Raw genomic sequence first — 22,863 nt, 5'->3', positions numbered from 1 at the left:
GTTTCAGATTGCTCTTTTGAGATACAGTATGCAGCATCAGCTTAGGTTAATCATAGCCTCATTACGGGACCAAATAAAGTCAAGAGCCCTTTGTGGTGGCCTCCAGGTAATGGCCTTTTGCTAAATTTAACCTCAGTTTCCATGTGTTATTTGTTATTTGTAAAGAGCCCCATGCAAAGGTCCTTACTCACTTTATACTCAATCTGCTCAAGTTCAGGTAGAACAAAAATTGAGGGTGAAAAAGCCAATGGGAGCAGGCCTGTGGGGGGGTGAAAAACCACAGAAAGATGACTTCTGTGGTGTGCACTTGAATGTTTCCTTTTTGGAGGTGGAGTTTTGCCCAACCCCATAGAATAAGAAGTGGTTCCTGATGTTCTCTAAGATCTTTTGGACACAAAAGATTACTCATGTGGTGACCTTGAGACTACACCATCTCTACCTGCAGGGTGTAGTGTCAAATGCTTCCTCAAGCAGCAGTGTTCCAGGGAATTCCACACAGGCAGCTGCTTCTGGAGTCCCCCTTGAAGAGAGGCTTCCCCAACATGGAGAGCTTTTATGCAGAATGCAGTACAGCCTGGTGGCCTTTTGGATGGATTCAGTTTGGTACTTTCTCAAGAGAAGATGTGCATTCCACCTGACCCTTCCACCCCTGCTCTTGACCCCCATCCTATTCTATTATTACTATGATTTGTATTACTGGTCTTGGAACAGGCCCATCACCATGGTCTCAGAGCACCTGCCGGAGTTAGAAACCGTGGTGATTCAAGTCAGTAAAGTTTCCTCTTTATTCCACCCCACAGAGGAGTAAGTTGCATGAGAATTTTTTTTCTACGTGTGTGTTCCAGAGCGTTATGGGTTATGGGTTATGAGTTGCTTTGTGGGAAACCAAAGTTACAGAAGAGAAGTGGTGAGGACTGTGAATCCTAATGTCCTGGGAAATCCTGTTGTCATGCTCACATGAGCTGCACCAGAAATGTGGACAGTTCCATTGTCCCTGCCGTGTAGAGTGGTCAAGTTAAAATCCCAGTGGGTGTCCTGGGTCCAGAACATTGAAGGCCTAGAAAATCAGGACTTTAAATTTGGGGGTCTGATTTCTGAGAATCTCTGCAGTGGCATCATGGAGTTCTGGGGTGCATGGAATGATCTGGCTCTGAAAATAGGCCTCAGGAATGACCCCATACTAACAATCTGAACTGTAATTCTCTTGAAGCATTGGCAGGAAGGATTCAGCAGAATTGCAGCAGGTTGAGCCCACTACCTTAACATTAGCATTTAAATATATCAGGCTAAGAAAAGATTGTGACGAGCAATCAATCCACATAGTGGGAGAGAACATCTAAGGGGTAGAGCCACTGTAAGGTAATTCCAGTATGGTAACTTTATTGGAAACCCCTTCCCTGAACCTCCCATGAGAACACAAGGTTAAACCATCTGTAAGATGCACATGGCAGAGCGAGTCTGAGCCCATCTCTTGCCAACTATATTATAGAAACAAAGGTCTGGGCAATTTTACCTTGGATGAAAATTCCCTTAGTTTTCTGGGTCATCTCTGGAGCTCAAGAGAAGCTACCAGTACTTGCTGGAGGACATCATCTTGGAATGCAAGTGGACTGGGAACCACTGCTGACACTCAGCACTGCACAGTGGCAGGAATCTAGTACTGCAGCTTCCCGTAGCATTCACTGGTGAAGCTTCAGGAAGCTGACTTATGGTTTTGTTGATCTTTTGTTTGGCATTTGATTTTATCATGGGTGGCTTCTCTTGGTAGCCCTTAACTGCCTGCTGATAGAAGAAGGTGATGAGGGCTAGCTGGCTGAAGCCAAAGGATGGTGAAGCCAAAGACCGATGAAGTTTCTTTGCCGCACGTAGCCAAGAAATTTGGTCAGAGTGATGTAACAAAATTGGGGCTTTGGGAGGCATAATCCTTAACTGAGCTGCTGTATGCAAAATAATCCACTCACCACATTCTGATGAAGTCTGGTGAATGATCTCTAGCCTTCTTCCATTCACTATACCCACCTGGTCCCACTCTATGGCCATTGTGTGACAACAAACAGCTCAATTCATTGCCTTAATCAGGGCAACTGGGGGAGGATCTTCAGGGATGGCACCCGCCTCTTCCCGGTCAGGGGCCTGAGGTAGGCCAGACATAAAATTAGGTGGGCTATGCCCCCCCCCACTCACCATGAGGTCCACCCCCTCCACGGCCCCTCCCCATGGCCAGGTTGGAGGCTGAAAGCTGGAGCTGGGTACTGTGGGGCGCTGGCTGCTCACAGCCAGTAAGAGCTGCCCAAGTGGGGCGACCTGGCTGTGGGGCCAGCAGAGCCCTCGGGGAGTAGTGACCATCGGGGGTGTGGCCCAGGAGCCCCGGCTGGGTGGAATGTCCCTCCTGGCCAGTAGCTGCCGCTCTTTCCACTGTGCTGGAGAGCAGCAGCTGCTACAGGGTGGCTATGGCAAATTTTGGGGTGGCTATAGCCCTTGCAAGCCCCCTCCTAGCGCTGCCTCTGAGGCTCTTGCTTCTAGTTCAGTGTGGGGTGGGTTCAGACACCTGTGTCAGCCACAGCAGGGTGATTATACAGCCCCCTTCATTCATGCAATGTTGTTTCAGAAGGTCTAAACCCAGACAAAAGGATAAAAGCCCAGACATCCTTTATTTGAGCATTTCACAAATAAATTACAAGTTTCTTTGCAACCACATCATAAATCAAAACGTTTATTTACACCTCAGAAACGGCAAGCAATTCAGCAATTAGGGCCTAAAGGAACCATTAACTGGAAAAGTAGCTGAATAAAGTATTCAAATCCAAACAAAAAATCCTGGGGATGACTGAAGGAGACAGAGTTCATTATGGGGCAAACGTGACGATACAGGAGGTTACCATTGGACGTTTCAATTAATCACACAGCATATCTGTACTGAATTCGCCACCATACACATTTTCATTTTACAATCCTAGTTCATGGGCAGGGCGCGTATGCATGCCCACGCATGCACTGTCCCTTTAGACTACATTCATTTAACCTCAAAACATCAAATACAGCCACTTATTAATGCAGAGGAGAAGCATAACTTTCAGAGGATGGGTATAGCTCCATATAGTCATCCTGCTAATACTGAAGAAAGTTAGGGTTCTTTCTGTATCCCCCTTCACACTGCTACTGACTTGCTGGTACATAGACAACTAAAACAAAAGGAGTCAGTAAACAAGTATGCATATCTTCAAATTATGTAAATCAATATAAAGAGAGAGAGAGAGCCGAGTGAGGCTTAAATCAATACAACATCAGAGGTGGGAATAAACTATTTATTTTCCGCAGTTTGGGTTGACCCTGCATAAACCACGCCCCTTCTTGAGTTGAGTGTTCATCCATAATTCATAGAATTAAACTGCTTATTCCAAATCCCCATGCTGTGTAATCTCACTCTCCCCCTCTACATATATTATATATAGCTCTATATATGTATGTGTGTATCTCTATATATCTACATATATACACACACATAGCAATTGTGCAACTAGTAACTTTCACTGAGCATTTTTGTGTGTATTCATTTCATTTGGACATTGAGAAGTTAGCGATCATCAAAACTTGTGGTTAGGTAAAGTAGTCACAGCAATGGGCTGTACGTTTTACACAGTAAAATAGTTATCTGTATCTAGCTTTGTTTTCTGAAATAATTTGCATGTGAACTTCAAGGTTACAAATCACCAAGAGCTAAATGGGAAAGAATTGTTTTTGGTTTTGTTTTTTTGCTCCCTTTGAGAGATGTAGCACTTGGACAAAAGAAGTTTCTACAGATACCGTAATGGGAATACATAATCCTATATTTTCCCTTGGACCTGCTATTCTTGAGCCAGTGTCATTTTTTATTGTCATTCATCTTTTATTCAACTTTTTTACATGAAATGAGATAAGCACATTTGGTAAGAATTTGGCTTCTGGACAAACAATAATGTGATCCCTGTACAAAACTCTGCTGTGTGATCAAATGGCTAAATGTATTGGTAGAAACCGAGGGGGCAAATTAGCAATCACTATGCTTTAGGAAACTAGTGATGCAAAGGAATGACTAGTGGTAAAACAAACATAACCATAACACACAGGCTTCTCTTTTTCTGTAACGATAAAATAAAGCATTTAAACCAGATCACCTATCAACTGACTGGAAATCCTTAATCTAATAAATGAGATTGTATTACAGTGGACCCTAGTTTAAATGATCACCAAAGAGACCAACAAGACTTGCTTGACTAGAAGTGTGGTCATTCTAAATAAAAGTTAAACCAAATTGTGCTGGGGACCTTAGGGATACTTTAAAGGGGTCAGTGAAGGAAGTGAGTCAGCTAGACTGTAGGTTTCCCTAAGTTCAAGACAGACCTACAATAACAGATAAATGATTTCCAAGTGTCTTATGACAAGTTATGTTATTTTACTATGTACAGCAGACTGAATAAAGCAATGTGTTGAGAAATGAGATGAAATATCTCAAGGTATAGGGTCTTACGGACAGGCTGGATTTTCACCTTTCATCTCTGGTTAATGGAGTTATTCGTGGAAATGTGATGAGAATCTGGCTCCATGGGTATATTACCAAAACATTGTTCCACTGTAATCTAACTCTTATTTGATCCCCACCATGAAATTCAGCTGGTTTTATTTTGTTTTGAGCTTCAGACCTGCAGTTACTGAACATAATGTACATTAATATATGCACATAGGCATAATGCGAGCATACTCATGAGGTGTATAGACAGTGCTTCAGTTAGCAAGTACACTGAAAATGACACAATTACCCTGCTAATCAACACCATTCTTTGATTAACTTGATAACTGTCATATTGGATTCGTGTTTTACCAGAAAATACAGGATTTTGAAATTAAATGATTTATACCGGCGCTGCTTTGCGTATGCTTCAAAATGAAAATGATTAAATTCAGTGTCTTTCAAAATACAGACAACTTTGCATGTATTACACACACATACACACAGAGAGAAATAAATGTTGTAGCAACTAAAATAGCTAAATTAACATAACTGATGGATTATGAAAATAGCAAGGTATACCTGAACAAATTTTAAACTTAATCCAACATAAAAAGGAAGAGCAAAAGTTATGAGGTTTTTCTTTTTGATCTTTTCTGATTTTGCATGACATGAAATGCTTCCAAATTCTGCTAGTTTCTGAGTTTCAGGAAATGACATCACTTTGGGCCTTTTCCCTCATGTAAGGAACCCCATAAGTTTTAATGGGGTTTCTCTCTTGAATAAGACTGTAAGATTTGCCCTATTGGGCTTCTTGATAGATGTTCTTTCTTGAATATGGAAACTTGGGAAATGAGGACAAAATATTAAGATGGAAGGTAGGTTTCCTCTTTTCGTGCCTCGAATGCCCAGAGGTTAACTCAAGCTGGAGCCTTCGGGCATATGAACAGGAGACGATGGGGACTGAGATTTCAGACCCCACCACCCCAGTTTTGTATGAGAAAGTCAGGGAGGTATTGGTACCTCTGTGATCCAGAGCCTCCACTGGGGAATATCCTCATTGATAACCACCCCGTGTATAGGTCAATTTTTTGGCAATATTATTTGAGACGTTACTCTGCACTGTGGACTCTTATTGCACAGGTAAAGGGTAGGCAACTGGCTTTACCCAGTAGCTTGTTGCTAGGCCAGATTCAAACAGAAAATTTTTATTCCTGGATTTGGGCCCCCTTAGGAGGATCCATAATGTGCTAGGTTCTGAACAAGAAGCAGGGATAGCTTCTCATAATGACTCACACAAAGCCCAGTGAAGTCAATGGGAATCTTTTCACTGACAGACTTTGAATGATGCCCATATGCAGGGGGAGGAAAGATCCCATTAGAAAAATATATTTATGTGGAAGGATAGTTGTTGTTTCCATTACATTCAAGTGAAGAGTTTAGTAGATCAAGGCATGGGATGCAATTCCTCTTTGGGAAAGATCCACAGTGTATCTAGCATTCATCTATTTTCCTTTTGCAAATTTTGCATTTAACGCTTGTTTATATGTATAAGTGATTGGTGATTATAAAGCAGCAGCATTTGCTTACCACAATGCCTGGGGCAGACGGCATGGAATGGAAGCATGCCCATGTTCAGGTAGGAGTAACATTTGAGATCAGGCACTTCCCGCTTAAAGGCCTGCAGTTGCTTAATGAACCTTTCTGAAATTCTGTTCTAAAGAACCTCCCATTGACCTCTAAGTACTACTGTGGTAACTCAGACACCTATGACGTGCTGTGAAAGAAGCAAGGTCAGTGAGAGTTTTTGCTGGGTGCGGACTTCAAGTGTTAAGCTCTCAGATTAAAAAAAACCATCTTTTTGTGTCAAGGCAGTTTATATCTTATGAAGAAATCTAAACATTTAGGGAAGTCCACCACATAAACTAACTTTTTTGCTGTCACCATTATTAATTATTATTATTATTACTTTACTTAAAAAGGACCTGTTGTAATATTTGGTATAATACAGGAAGTCAGAGAAAAGCTATTGTACAGCAATTTTTCACCACCAATACACATTTAATATCTAGTGTAACATCATGAAAAAAACTAAATGTGTGTTTGGAATTTATTTTTTATACTTCCAAAAAGCTTTAATACTGAAACATATACATGATGCGGAAGGTATGTGTATAATCTCACGGCAGTAATGACAACATACAGAATGACCCATAAGTACTGTAAAAACGCTAACCCAAAAACGCAGCTGTGACGTTCTATTGCATAAGAAAGCATTGGTGTTTAAACTTTAAATAAGCAAGTTTATTAAAATATTCTAAGACATTTAACCTCACCCTAGTTACTGGCAAGCTCTAGTAAAAGCCACAGTCTGCCACTAGTATAATTTTGTGTGTGTGTTAATTTTATAAAAAATTTGGTGTGAGCTTTGATGGATCATTTACAATTTATTAACAGGATCGTCATCTTGATACAGTTAGAAGTTTTTTGTTTACCTTACATGCTCACAGAATAAAAAAAGGATTAATATTCATACATAATGATACCTTTTAATTCCAGGTTTGCAAACAAGTTATTTCACACACACAGAGAAATGATCTTGTTACTTTTAATTGAAAACTGTGCGTACATGTATATGTATGTGTGTGTGTGTATATATATATATATACTTTCCAGACTGTATATGTGAATATATTTATACAATACAATTTCCTCACTGTGCTCAGGGATGTCAATGAGAGCTGTATGGGGGCAGAGCGAGAACAGGCCTTTGTGGTTAGGGAGTCGAAAGAGAGATGATCAATGCATCTGAGAAATCCCTGTAATCCTACTATTCGCACAGGCCTTCTGACACGTAAACATCTACCTATCTGATTGCCCCTGCAGATCAGGCACTAAGAAGTTTAAAATGTCCTCAGCTGCACCAGCAAATAATTATCGGCAGGAGCAAAAAGAGAGGCTGGGTTAAGGCCCCTTTAAAATCAAGCCCAGAGTGTCCCAATATTATATGAAATGACCCATAGTGCATTTGACTGCTTTCAGCCCCCTTGCAAATCACAGCCTCCTTATCTCCCAGGGCTGCTGTCATTGTAATGTGGAGTGAAAAGCTGCTTTCACTGCTGCTTCATCAGTACCACCTGTGGTTGAAGGAAAGAAATCTTGATTGGAAATAGAGCGCTGGGAATTTGCGTCTCTTGTATACTGAGCCTGAGGTAAAAGAAGTGACCTTGTGGAGGACTGGCCCTGGTATAGCTGGCACTACTGACATGGCAATTTTAATGGTATAGTTGCAGTTGCTCTCGCCTTTTGTGTTACACCATTGTATAAACAGCATATACAATGGATTTAGCTATGACAGGACAATTATAACTCACCTATGGCTCTGTTACTCTGTCCTGTCCCTCCCCAACTTCAGGCAAATGTCTCATAAAAGCTAAACCTATTGTGTATCTCTTCTCTGCATATAAATATATATATATACACACATACATTCATACATATACAGATACCATCCCACAGACAAAAAAATTGTTTTTGAACAGTTGAATAGCAACAAGTCAACAGATAGAAAAAAATGGATTCATTCTATATTCAGCTCGCAGAAGGTCAAGTGGAGATGTCATGGTCTTTTAACATTCAGTGAAAATTCGCATAAACCTTGCATCTTGCAAGAGAAATCCATTATTGAACAACAGTAAGGGCAGAGGTTGCCAAACACTGACGTACAGTCGGATAGACTAAGTGAGGTTGCAAATTAAACTGAATCTGGAGCAACTGAGGCCTAGTAGTGAAGAACAGTAACTGTAAACTGCGATCTTCAGATTTGATGTTTTCCTTTTCTTGTTGCCATGGCAACTCGGTAGGACAGCTTCAAATGTCAGGAGTTCTTACAGACCTAGGTGATGGGAAATGTGTGTGGTTATTACTGAGCAGGATCACAGCATTCTCTAAATATTCCTTAAGGGAAAAATACATCAAATTCCTCATTGGGTTGTATGAATATTATTAAGCAGTTGCAGCTAAATCATCCTGGTTCGGAAGCAATTATTTGAAGGCAGAAATCTATGGGAGAAATGCCACTTCTGCCATTTAAGGATCTTCAACAGTGCACAGTCAAGAGGTCTGAGCTTAAAAGAGGAGACAGGAACTCCTGTGACCTGATCCTCTTGTACCTTGCACCTTAGTCAATTACACCTGTGTAAAGTGAGATCAAATACCAACCAGTACGCTTTTTTCAACCAATGAACAGTGCAGGAAACCCAGGCAACTTTTTAAAGAACATGCACTTTAAAAAAATCATAGTTCTATTGGCACTTTTATGCTCCCGCACGCTACGGTTTGGAACAGCTGCTCTATTGATTGTGTGGTAGGACAATGGAAACAGAGGAATACAATGTGTACCTCTTATTTTTCCTGTTAGCCAATTTAAAACCACAAATGTTTGCAGGTGTTGCTCCTTGAAGCATAACTCTGCCTTTTTTAGATTGTCACCCTTTACATTGTATCAGAGAGGTGCCTACACAAGATCCAAAGAAGCAGAGGCAATTAGGATCTGCCGTAACACCCACTGGAGTTAATGGCAGTCTTTCCATTGACTCCATCAGGCATTGGATGTGTCCTTCACTGAACTGAAAATACTGTGTTTGCACTGAGAATGAAAGCACAAGGCTGTCGAAAGGATTCAGGTCAAACCATGCAGGGTCCTGATCCTACAATAGTTGGACCCCATCTCAGCAGGGCTCCAGGCAGAGGGAAGAATCTGCTTATGTGGAGATCACTGCAGGCTTGGGCCATGACGACAAATGTCATACACCCATGTCAAAAGAGATGAATGTGTTTACTGAATATGCTTGTCTAACCTTTGTTAAATTTCTATTCCTCGATCACCTATTTATAATTTTGCCAGTTAACTATAAACACATGCAGTCTATTCAGGACACAATGGGTATTATTTAGATGCTGGATTACTATTTCTGTTTGCTCGTTTTTGATTATTTGTTTTGTTTCTTTCAGGCAAACTGAGTTTAATATCAATTTTGGTAAAATTAATTTTGTTCTGACTAATTATTTGCTTGTTATTATTTTTGCATTATTTGAATTGAATTTAATGTTAAATTTCACTAACTAGGGAATTACATGCAGCACAACAAAGCAACCTGAGGAAACCTATAACAGCCTACCATCCCCTATGGCAAAATATAAATTATGCAATATATGTTTCTCTAATAAAAATAAGTGGAGGGAAATGAAACAAGCAAAAGAATCTGGAGAGAGGCTTTTGAGAACACACACAATCTCTAGAGCTGAAGAATAGAGTTCAGCCACTGGCTATCTTCTGCTTGCCTTTGTATTCACCTTCCCCACTACTTTCTCCTGAGTTTGCTTAGCTACCATCCATACTTGCTTATATTCTTTCCCAATTTTGAGAACATGCTGCTGTGTGATGTCTCCTAGGGCTTCACCTACCATTGAACTGCAGTCGTTTTTGGGGTGGAATTTAACTGATGTATGAAGAGCACACAGTAATGCTACATACTAATACAGTGCAGAGAGGAGGATACCCTATATCCATTTTAACAATAGAGTGAATCTTAGTTAGGAAGGATGCAATCACCTGAAATGGAACGTGCTAACGCCATCCCGATTCCAAACTACTACAGCATTTGGGATGGTTTGGTTTGGGTGTTCAGGTATGGTTATTAAAGGCAGAGATGCTAATTACAAAATTCTGATCCCTGTTTCGATATGGATACTCCCTGAGCACCCTCACCAGTGTTTAGATGTGTTTGGATGAGGGGTTCAGATTTGGGCCAATCTTTCATAAACACCTTGACCTACGGTGACAGTGAAAAATAAATGTCACATCCCTGAAAGTCAGTACGATGCCTCCCAGCATCAGGAAGTGGGTTTTATTCAAGCCTGACTCACAGGAAGTTGTGCTGCCTTTTGAATCAAAAATCGACTCTGAGTTTCTAGGAGTCTCTTGGAGATCTCCAAGCTAAGGACAGCCAGTCACACGTGGCAAATAAACAATAATCATAATATTCAATATCTGGATAATCCATAGGCTGACATTTCTTCAGAAAATAAAATTTCAGGACACAATTATGAATACCCAACACAATCAGGAAATTCATAGTTGGTTCATCAGCAGCTTGTGAACAAGAAATAGGGGATACATTTGTTGCATTAATCATTCATTATAAATAGGTTGCCCAGCTCTAGTTTTGACCACGATTTTTTCCATGCTAGTTTCTTCTATATTGGAGTCTAATACAACTGTGACATAACATATATTTCAAAACCCTGCTTCACACAGTATTGACAGTTCCTACTGTGCTGTGCTCATGGAGAATAAAATATATAATTTTATGATGTAATGGTCATATTTTGAAAATTTTCTCTACATGCAAACAAATAATAATCGCACAAACCCCCAAGCCCCCCAAAACCCCCCACACCCCTCACCTTCTATTTCTGAGTGTGAATTCCCAGTGGACTCACCCATTTACCAGCTAGAATTTAGTTCTTCTGCTCAGCGACTCAAGCAGTATTCCCAGTGCAATTTCAACCAAATAAAAGAAATGCATTTAAATGTGCCATGAAAAGTTGCATGAACTGCTCTTCCTAACTGGAATGTCACTAAACTGATAACAAGAGGAAGAGACAACAAAAGGTGGGATCCTGAACATATTCAACTCCCCTTGAAGTAGACCGGAGATCCCGGTGCTCAGCAACTCTTATGATCAGACTTACTGGAACCCTAAAAAGGGGGATATAGAGATTATTAGAGAGTGCACATTGGCTTCAATTTAAGTGAGGGTTCCAGTTGAGGGCTAAGGTCCTGCTGGTTAGGGTTATGGAATTTAAGCTTCGATTTTGTGCATGGACACACACAGTCACAGACATACACAGTTTTAAGAAACATTAGGGGGAAAAAAACCCTGCAGTTTTTCATCTAACTGTAGCAGGTGGAGATTCCATCTGTACTGGTTTTCTTGAGGAAAAATAGACCTATTTTTTATCAAGAGAAATCTGTCAAGATTTTCAGTGGGAGTTAAGGTTATTTCTTTATGAGCCGTGTAGTCTATCAAATGAAACCCTGGCAACAGTGAGACAAAGAAAACTGTTCATTCCATAGGTTCCAGGAAGAGCACAAATGATGTACTGCTTCATTCTCCTGGATTTTGATGTGACCAGAAGCCCTTGATGGGACTCTTTCTTTTTATCTTTTTTTGCAGGCTATACACTTCCTCTGCATTTTCTGATCTAGCCTTCAAGACAGCCCTGTAGCCATCCTTAGCTTCAGCTGTACAGATGACAAGGACAATCCTATGTTGGTTAGAGCGGCGTCAGCTATGCACTATGATTAATTGATTGACTTAATTTTGCTTCTTCTTCTGCATGTAAATTGCCTGTGAGCTGCTTTCAGTTCTCTCAGATGTATGTTTTTCCAAATTATGTGACAAACAATTTCTGCAAATAATTCTCTTCTGTATCTTGACAGCAAGTACTCAATATTTGAGTGTCAGTTAATTTTGATTGCACACAGAGGTAACATGATATGGTTTATATTCCCTGATTGAATTAACCCAACTCTTCTATTCCAGTACGAATATCAAAGTTTGCCAACTCAAAATTTGCTTTTCAAGAATATTCTCAAACAGTCACTTAAATGTAGCATTTTCAGAAACACTCTGGCCAGTAAAACTCATTTGCTAGAATATTTGCAGAAATTAAGAAGAGCCAAAGTAGTGGGCAAGATGCTCACATGGGATAAATGGGTGTAGTCTCACTGAAATCAATAGTGTGATGCTAATTTAAATCAGCTCCCTTGCTGCAGACTAAGCCAACTACTTAGTCCTTCTTTTGTAGTCCTTCTTTTAGTGGACCGAGAACAATATCACCGTCCTCTTCATAATAACCTTAACATGGTTGAAGACTGTTATCACGTCCATCCTCCATCTTCTTTTGTCAAGTCTAAACATGCCCAGTTTTTTTAACCTTTCCTCATAGGTCAGGTTTTCTAAACCCTTTTAGCATTTTTGTTGCTCTCCTCTGGACTCACACCAATTTATCCACATCTTCCCTAAACTGTGGCTTCCAGAATTGGACACAGTACTCCAGCTGAGCTCTCCCCAGTGCCAAATAGAGTGGGACAGTTACTCCCTACGTCTTACATCCAACACTCCTGTTAATATAGCACAGAGGAGACCAATCCTCTGAGCCTGCCAATTCCTTCATCTCTTTTGAGCAGCTGAACACCTTCAAACTCACAGTTGACCTCAATGGGAATTGAAGCTGAACTATTCAGTTCTATTTGCTATTCTATTTAGGTGCTCACATCATGTCCATTACCCTAGTATCTGAACACCCCCAGTTGGTTGCGCAATCAGACCAATATACCTATGAAGTTATGCCTCAAGATTAAAGGCTAACATCTCTGTTTTCTTGGCCACTGAATGTAAATGTGCTCTGCTTACAAGGCCTTGGCATTGACACTAGGAAAAGTCTCATTCCTTGTCAAAAAAGAGGTATGCTTTCTGATCTGAGAGCCATCTGCTGTAATGGCAGTAATTCAGAAGATCCAATACTTGCTCACAAAAGAAAGACGTCGTTTAAAATAATATTGACCAGTTTTTCAGTGCTGCTCAAGGTATGGGCCAGACTTCCTGATTTATGAGATTCTTTGGCATTCTTATAAGAAAAAATAACCTGACAAACTTCCAACGGGTTTCACTTTCAATTTTGGTGGGAAAATACATTTTAAAGAAGGAGGGACGATCAAGCCCTTCTGATTTGGGCAGAGAAGAATGAAAATGGAAAGATAGGACAGGGATATTTCAACAGCATTGTTTCAACAAAGCTTTGTAAGAATAGTTATTAAGGGAACAATTCAACAGTAATTGAAGTCAATGGAATGCCTCCCAAGGGCTGTTCTAAGTGACACTGGGTAGAGCAGTCTCTTACAGACCATTCCACTGGTCAAGAACTGTCAGAATATGGGGTGCCCCCAATTTGCCCACTCCCACTGCAGGACGTGCAGGAACTCCCCTTATGCCTAGCTATGTCAGCCTTTTGCCACTACAGATTCCCCTTACATATCTTGATTCCCCAGCTGCTCTATTAGGGCAGTTCTCCATCTGGGAGAAAGAGGTTGGGGATGGAGGAGGAGGAGGAGGAAGTATCTGAACCACAAACTAGCTTTACAGAATCATGTGAGAATGGAACATGTAGGTCCTCTGCTTAGCGGGGAAGCAGAGCCAATAACTGATGATACCAAGAAGGCTGAGGTGTTTAATGCCTACTTTGCTTCAGTCTTCACTAAAAAGATTAATGGTGACAAGATACTCAACACAATTTATATTAACAACAAGGAAAAAGGAATGCAAGCCAAAATAGGAAAAGAACAGGTTAAAGAATATTTAAATGAGATAGATGTATTCAAGTTGGTAGGGCCTGATAAATTCATCCTAGGGTACTTAAAGAACTATCTGAAGCAGTCTCAGAACCATTATCAATTATCTTGGAGAACTCATGGAGGATGGATGAGGTCCCAAAGGACTGCAGAAGGACAAATATATTATCTATCTTTAAAAGCGGGGATCAAGAGGACCCGGGGAATGACAGACTGGTCAGCCTAACTTCAATACCTGGAAAAATACTGGAACATATACTAAACCATCAGTTTGTAAGCACCGAGATGATAACAGAGTTATAAGGAAAAGTTAACATGGATTTGTCAAGAAAAAAACCAACCAAACTAATTTCCTTCTTTGACAGCATTATGGCCTAGTGGATAGTGGGGAAGCAGTAGATGTGATATATCTTGATTTTAGTAAGGCTTTTGACACAGACCCACTTGATATTTTCATAAGCAAACAAGTTAAATGTGTCTAGATGCAATTTCTATAGGTGAATGCACAACTGGTTGAAAAAGCCATATTCAAAGAGTTGTTACCAGTGGTTCACTGTCAAACTGTATCTAATGGGGTCTTGCAGGGTTAATATCTGGGTCTGGTACTATTCAAAATTTTGATTAATTACTTGGATTATGGAGTGGAAAGCATGCTTATAAAATCTGTGAATGACACCAAGGTGTGAGGGGGTTGCAGCACTTTGGAGGACAAGATTAGAATTCAAAATGACTGACAAATTAGAGAATTGGTTTGAAATCAACAGGATGAAAATCAATAAAACTAAGTGCAAAGTGTTAAACTTAGGGAGGAAAACTCAAATGCAAAACTACAAAATGGGAAGTAACTAGCTGGATGAAAGTAGTAGTACTGCTGAAGAGGATTTGGGGACATAGTGGATTACAAATCAAACATGAGTCAACGATGTGATGCGGTTGCGAAAAAGAAAAATCATTATCCAATCATAAGGGTTTGTCTAATGGATAGTTTTTTAAAAACCAGCTTGCAAAAAGTAACAATCCATTTTAAACAGCCTACTTATGTGTCTGTGTTATGGATTTATACAATGATAGTTGCCACCTGTCTATTCCTAGAGGGTGAATCTCATGTTCACTGTATCCGAGGGTGTGTGATGGAAGAAAATGGCAAAAGAACACACATGCCATTCTTGAAGCCCAATATTTCAACCTGCCTTATCTTACCAAAAAAACCATACAGTTCATACCCTTGCCTCATTCACTATGGGCATGATTTCCAAGAGCTCATTGTCCAACAACTCCCATCTAGGTACCTCCAGCTTGTACTTATCACAGTGCTTTGGCACTGACTGCTTAACTTTGCAACCTCACCATTCTCATGGCATTTTTCTGATGCCATTTCCTATTAGTTTTACTGTTCTGTTCTGTTTCTTTGAAACAAAATTACAGAATGCAGACCCATTTGCTAAACAGCCCTTGAATGCTTTGTTCCTCCCAAGAGACAAAATTCAGCCCTGTGCGGAGTGACAGCAGCACATGTCTTATACACCACTTAAGTCCCACTGAAACCCTCATGGGAATTAATGGTGCATAAGCTTTGTGTTGACCCTCTGCATGGAGATGAACTTTACCCAAGATGCGTGTTTGTACCAATTCTAATTTAACATATAGTAGGATAGTTAATAAAACTGGATTCTAGAGTTCACTGCTCGCATATGCCATTTTCTTCAGAGGGAAAGCTTCAATTGCCCTCTCATTGGAAACACTCATTGGAAACACTTTGCATACTTAAAAAAAACACATTTACAACATGGGGTTTGTTGATATCTCAGTACTGTTGCAGAGTTCCTAGGGAAATGGTATATAACATCAGAACCACAGTCACCTGACCAACATTCAGATAATTATTTCCTGGGTTTACCCTCTAGAAAAGAGCATGGATTAGATACATAGTTACTGCTGTAGCCTAAATGTAAATTATAATAATAACAGAACATCTTAGAAATTTTCAAATAAATTATTTGTTTTTTTGCCAGTGTCCCAGTGTGCGTGAGTTTTCCAAATATCCAGAACTATGTTTTCTTTGAGCTTCCTCCAAATCTATTTCCATCAAATTCAATAGAACTTGGATAACACCCTTGGAAATTACTAATATTTCTCCGGGCACATAGAAAGTAATAACTGAATAGCCACTTCCTAGTTCAAATCTCAGCGTAGCAAGATATTCTATAAGCTTTACTGCAGGTGTCAGAAGATATAGGCTCCTGATCTTTGCCCAGCTGGCATTTGCTTTTCTTGGGAAAGAAGGGAAATGTATTCCCCAAATTCTCACTAGACTTGGACAGATGAAACATCTGCCCCAGTTAGAAAATGTGTTTGCTCATCTCAGCAACCAAGACACTTATTTTTTGCATGAGCCAGGAGTTGTGCCCGTGGCCAGGGAGAATGAGTGATCTAACTGAACATACATACAAGGGTGAAGAAAGAGAAAGTAAATGATTTTTCAATGGAAAATATTCAGTTCACAGGTACACCCATGTAGTTAATTGTCATTTGCTTTAGTAAAATGACTTCTAGATCCTTAATGATTAAAAAAAAACACAGCATGTAGTAATTCTGTATGTCTGAAGTGAATCTGTTGTAACTCTACCCACAACTCCACTAAAATCTTAAATACCAATGTCAATATTCAGTTTCATGAACTAAAATGACAGAAGTGCTATACAACTGGTTGAGACCAAGCTTGGCAAGGAAGTGGAGAAACATATCAGTTCAGGCTGAGCAGCTACTGAAGGGCACACCAGGTCTTCCTCGGCTGAAATAATTTCCAAAGGAAAGTCTCTTTGGTACTATCAGCCTACTTTAAAGATGTTTTCACTTGCACGATGAAGTAATTTGTTAATTAAAAATATAAATTGGCCAGAACTTCCATTGGAGTAACACTACTTTACACTGGCTAATGATCTGGCCTTTATCTTTTTAACTCTTGTCAAGTTCCTCCTCCTTTGTTGAACCCTTTTTTCTTGATTTATTTGTTTGCTTTTATACAATGGGCAATTCTTAGGCAGTGTAAAGTATGCATGTGACATCTACTTATAGCAAAACACATCAATCCTATATGATTAGTAGCGATGCTTGTTTTGTGGTTGAGGGAAACTTTGAAATCTAGCCTTCAACTTTTTATTACCTAGTACTCAATGTGACTATACAGCTAGCTAATAAAGCAGGTTCCATAAACATCCCTGCTTATTATTTGTTTAGAGTATATTAATTTGGGGACTATAATTCCTAGAGTAAAGCAGCAAACATATTCCAGGCCTTGGATATATTTTTTTCTTTAAGTAATACAGTCATGTCACTGTAGCTTTGATAGACAAAAATATAAAGCTGCACTCTCTTTCAGTTCAAGTGGGAAACAGGAGGAAAGGGGAAGATGTCTAGTAAAATAAGTACGTAGGAAAGAATTCTCTCATGCACTGAGCTGTTAAATCCCACTGAATGGCTGAAAATATTCATTTAATAAAACAGACAAGTAAATATTTGAAGTAGACCAACTGAGTAGTTCTCTTTAAGTTTTCACACATATAGTACTAAAGTAAATGAAACATATCAAAGATAAGAGCCAGCCAACCTTTTAAAACAATGGAGAACTACTTAAGCAGTCTGGTCTCATCTTCCAAAGCAATGCAGCTTAGTTTGTGAGCAGTCTTGCAAAAGTAGAGCATGAACATAATGAGTCCAGGGACACTTAGGTCTCTAGGTAAACTATATCCCAACATGAAATATTGAGAGAATCCCTAAAAACTTGTTATTAAGATAGAATGCAAATGAGAGGAAAGTAATTTGCTCAGCAGCCATGGAAGAAAGTGAAATCAATTAGAAATTTGTCAGATTTGGCTGTGCTGATGCTATATATAGATAAATATTACTTTAAACTGCCCCTAAATTTTCATTTCAACCCTAAATCTTCAAAGTACTTTTGTACATGCCCAGTCTGTGCATGCATAACCCATGCATGCACAGATTTTAAGATATGGACATGAATGATTCAAAGCCCCAATGGCTTCTTCAAACATAAGAGTTATCTTCATCCAATCAAGCAACACAGACAACACCATCTGACATTTGTGGCCAATCAAAACCCACCAACTCATCTTGAATTTCAGATACCACATATTGAATACCAGTAGCAAGTTGTTTACAATCAGTCTATATAGAAAAATATAATTCACAAAGATATGTGTTAGTAATTTTGAGGTACTCAGATACTATAGTGATTGAGAGAGAGAGAGAGAGAGAAGCATAGCTAGATAAAATAGCTGAGCTAGAGAAAACAGAATCATGATTTGTTGTGGACATTTTGTGACCAGGAAAACAGCCTAAATTTGTCCAGTAAATTATTTTCTGTGAATCATTTGCTCAGCCTTCATTTTTAGGTATAGTCTATTTTAGAACAATTCAGAAAACTGTCTGAAGTTAGGTTTCAGAGTAGCAGCTGGGTTAGTCTGTATTCGCAAAAAGAAAAGGAGGACTTGTGGCACCTTAGAGACTAACAAATTTATTTGAGCATAAGCTTTCGTGAGCTACAGCTCACTTCATCAGATGCATTCAGTGGAAAATACAGTGGGGAGATTTATATACATAGAGAACATGAAACAATGGGTGTTACCATACACACTATAATGAGAGTGTATATAAATCTCCCCACTGTATTTTCCACTGAATGCATCCGATGAAGTGAGCTGTAGCTCACGAAAGCTTATGCTCAAATAAATTTGTTCGTCTGTAAGGTACCACAAGTCCTCCTTTTCTTTTTGTCTGAAGTTACACACCTGACGTTACAATGTTATCCAGAAAACAAACACGATACTTTATATACCAACTATTTACCGGTGCAAAAAAAAAAAAAGGGAAAAAGAAAATGTTCTTCTGAATGAACACCACAGAAAGGGCTACTAGTTTAATCTCTTCAAATGTCTGTTTCACCTCTATGGAATACCTGGTGGTAACACCACCACAGAGTTTAAGGAACTAGTTGTTTTTGTATTATCAAGTATTTATTTAACATTCCCAATACATATCTATCTATTTATATCTAGCTAGATAGCTAGCTAGCTATATCTTCTAAACTGTCACATGTTTTTCAACATTTATTTTTCTGGAATCTTTAGTTTAAATATACTTAAAATGCCCTTTACCTATCCAAATAACTGTACTGATTCATTGAAATGTAGGCTAGTGACTTACGTTTTCATTAAGGTTAAGTATAAACTGTGGGTGTTGCTATTGGTCTTATTTATATAGCTAGGTATTAGGTACTGAACCTGCAATTCATTGTGTGTGGGCAGATTGCTGTGCCCATTCAAAGCCCTCTGACTTAATGTGTGCTCAGCAGTCAGTCTTCCCACAATAAGTTGCAAGACCCAGGAGTTACATTGCCATTATTATCAGAGTATCTGAGCATCTCATAAACATTAATGAGTTAACTATGTCTTCAAGAAGTTGGAAAAGATGGGTTAAGTAAGACACAGAGCGATTAGATTTGCCCAAGATGTCTGCAGTAGAGTTGGGAACTGAATCCACATCTTCTGACTCCCAGTCAAGTGCCTTAAACATAAGAGCACTATTCTTCTACTAGAGCTTGATCAATCAAAAATTTATGGGGCGCACAACAAAATGATTGTTCTCACTATACAGGTGGGCCTGTGTCTCCTCGCATTTCAAATCTAGGTATAATTATTAAGTAAGTTTTACAGCACTGTATGCCTATTGTCTTCAATGGAGATATTTTTGATTTACACCAGTGTCAGAAGAGAATCAGGCCCTAAACAGCACTATTAAAAGCTCCTTTCATACATACAGTATGCATGCTGGAATATCAGAAAAGAGCCTTTGATGGCAGCAGTGCAAAACTGCTAATTTGCACATCAGAAGCATTCCTAAATTTCGTACATAGTGAAATTTTGCTAATATATACAGCTCTATGTGAGGTCAATACTGAAATTCTATTTTTCTTTAAAAAATGAGTACTTGCCCTGGTAGAAATTTGATACTTTTGCTAAGAAGTTTTGGCTTTTGTTTTCATTTAACTGGCAAAATGTCAGTTCTCCTGTCTGTAAAACCTACTTATAAAAATAAAACCAGCCACAACACACCCTAAAAGCACTGAGTTGGGAATTATATATGTTTGGTTTTGGCAAACCCAATAAAATGGAACGTTTTCTGCATAATTTCTTCCTCTGACCTCACAGAACAGAGCCAGATCTTTGCTCCTTTTGAAAAAAATATCCTCTAAAAATGAAACAAAAGTTAAACGATGAAAAGCTGTATTATTTGTCTGAGTCAACCTAAGCAAAGCAAAGAAATTCAGGGGTAAGACTCAAAACTGTGCACCTACCGGTAACAGCCCTGCACTGGCAAAGGAAAAGACCAGAAGACCTCATAGGTCTTTTCCATCTGTAACTTCTATTATTTGTCTTTGGTTCACACTAGATCGCATTGCCTGAATCTTCAGATGTTTGGTGTTCTTGCATAAAGTAGAATTTATATGCTGCAATTCCTTTGTACAATGAGGTGGGTTAAAAGTGACATTTCAGGTTTAATTCTGGCTCTCCACACTCAGGCAAGTTTAAATCTGCCAGTTAATATTATTTGAAGATTTTTTTTATTGGTTTAATATCCAATATTTGAAATCCAGGGGAAAATAAGATGTTGTGTCTATTAGCCTTGTAGATGCATTCCTAAATGGGGATAGTGGGCAGCAGAGAGGAAAGGCTGTAGAGGTGGCAGTTACCATTTCAAAAGGAAGGATAGAGGAAATTAATAGGAGGTTAATTTCAAGGATCTCTCTCAGGCTTATCTGCAATCACAATAGAGGCATCAGTGCGCTACTCTTGTTTCTCAACACACCGAAGGATTTTCACACTTTAGTTTGACAAATGAATTTCAACACAGAGGCCACAAACTCATTTCATTTCTTCACAGTCACCTTTTTTTTGGTTTCTGTTTCTTTCTGTTCATGATCATGGAGTACTTTAGTTACATGTGCTGAAGTCATCTTTACAACTTTGTAGCCCACTTCCCAGACTGGATCAAAAAGAGAAAGGTTCCTATCATTTGTCTCCCGTCAACTAAGACTTAAAAGGTTAAACATAGACATTTTCATTTTCACCTCTTTCTCATAAGTAAATTAAACCAAAATATTGTTACTGCTGTAATTAACTGAAGCCATCACGGTGCATGCTATTTGTTCTGGTTTTGACTATTGTGCTTTGAGGTCTCTCTTTTAATCTCTTGTTTTTAGTGGACCTGGCTCTCATTTAGTCTTTTATGTTGATTTAACATACATTAAAATGTGACAAGCAACCACCAGTTTGAGACAAGGTACAATTATTTCAAAATCAAGTGAAAAGTCTAAATATTTAAATAATAATATTCTGGATAATGTGCATCTGGTCTTAAATCTAGAGCTGATCATACAGGATAGCTATATTTGAGTTCTTCACAGAGACGCCAGCTTTTGCCGTTGAGCTCACTGTGACTGTGAACACAGGTATGTTTTCTTCCTGATCCTCCTTTAAGCCAATGGGAAATAGCCTGATGGAGCTGGAGAGCATTTATACTTTGCCCACTCTGTTGTGCATATATCCAGTCCTGAAGGTTCTTTGATGCATATCTGTGAGTGGGCTTGTTTTGATTAAGTTCATTGTGGAAACTCATTCTACCATGGCAGTGCTACAGGGCAATGAGAACAAATATTTCTATCAGGAGCAAAGCATCCTGAAAAACTAATAGTCTAGTGGTTAAAAGCTTGTTAGCGTTTATGTACACTGTCATTTGTTGTGAAATTAATGGTATTTAAAGTGTAATTTGTACAGGAAACTATGCTCCTTTTACTATCCACCCAACACCTGTGGAATGTGATCTACCAGACTGTCAATTTGTACATTGCCATAATGGGCTAATTCTTCTTCTTTTTTTAATCAGTAGGCCACTTTGTGGAGATCCTCTCAGTGGAAAGGCTGAGCGGTTTCAGTTAAAATGGTGAATAAGTCCATCATGAAATACAAAATGCTAAAAAATGTTTTGATCCCCTTCAAACTACCCCTCACTTGGACTACATCAGCTCCCAAATTCAGATATTTTTACTGCGTGACATTAAAATGATAATTTTTTATCATTTTCCTTCTGCTGTAAATCTGACTAGCCTACATGAGGGATATCTCCAATACAACTTATTTTGGCTTGGTGGGTAAATTAACATGCTGCGTCTCTTTCCTGAAAGAAACAAATAGTTGACTGTAACTGAAAGGCCCTGCCTGGTCACCACAGATCTCAAATCAGAGCACTGAGAGACAATATGGTACCTTTAAAATGAGGCTTATGCGCATATGTGTCAATAGTGCACTCCTCCCTAGTCCTGCCTCCTTGTCCCAAGGCATTACTCTGTGTGACTGACATCCAGCAGGCTTATTCCCCTTCTCTCTGGCTGGTAGCTGAGATCTATTTCTCTGATCAGCCCCTTCTCTTCACCCTACTGCCCGGAAGGAAACTCAGCTTCCTTTGTCCCACTCTCAATCAGCAATGCCCTTTTGACAGGCACCCTATTTCTGCTCTCCCTGATATCGCAGGGCCAAAAGGAGACAGGAATGGCCAGACTGGATCAGACCCCTGGTTGATCTTGTCTAGTATCCTGTCTCTAGCAGAGGCCAGCACCAGATGCTTCAGAGGAAGGTGTAAGGACACTGCAAAAGGCAGATTAGGAATAATGTGCCCCAATTTTAGGTCTCAACCTGGTCTCTAATAGTTAGAGATTGGTTTAAGACCTGAAGCATGAGATTTAATATCCCTTCCAAAATTTGTTAGCATTAAATATTGTAATTCTGGATGTTCCTGTTATCCAGATAGGTGTCCAATCCCTCTTTAATCTTACTAAGTTCTTGGCCTCAATGACTTCCTGTGGCAATGAGTTCCATAGATTAAT

The 22,863-nt window shown here is 39.3% G+C and overlaps 1 protein-coding gene across 3 annotated transcripts in view; it reads right to left on the bottom strand.

Moving 5' to 3' along the window:
- Positions 1-2,632: 2,632 nt before the first annotated feature.
- Positions 2,633-22,863, bottom strand: part of CDH13 (cadherin 13) — a 761,603-nt gene continuing 741,372 nt past the window's right edge. For all 3 annotated transcript variants that reach the window (XM_007059271.4, XM_043526210.1, XM_043526211.1), the window contains one exon: positions 2,633-8,381. In XM_007059271.4, the coding sequence (XP_007059333.2) occupies positions 8,374-8,381 (8 nt within the window). In that variant the 3' untranslated portion in view covers positions 2,633-8,373. The remainder of the gene's footprint in view (positions 8,382-22,863) is intronic.

The sequence above is a fragment of the Chelonia mydas genome, chromosome 12, assembly GCF_015237465.2.
Source record: "Chelonia mydas isolate rCheMyd1 chromosome 12, rCheMyd1.pri.v2, whole genome shotgun sequence".
NCBI lineage: Eukaryota > Metazoa > Chordata > Testudines > Cheloniidae > Chelonia > Chelonia mydas.
This window is presented reverse-complemented; position numbering and strand designations above follow the sequence as displayed.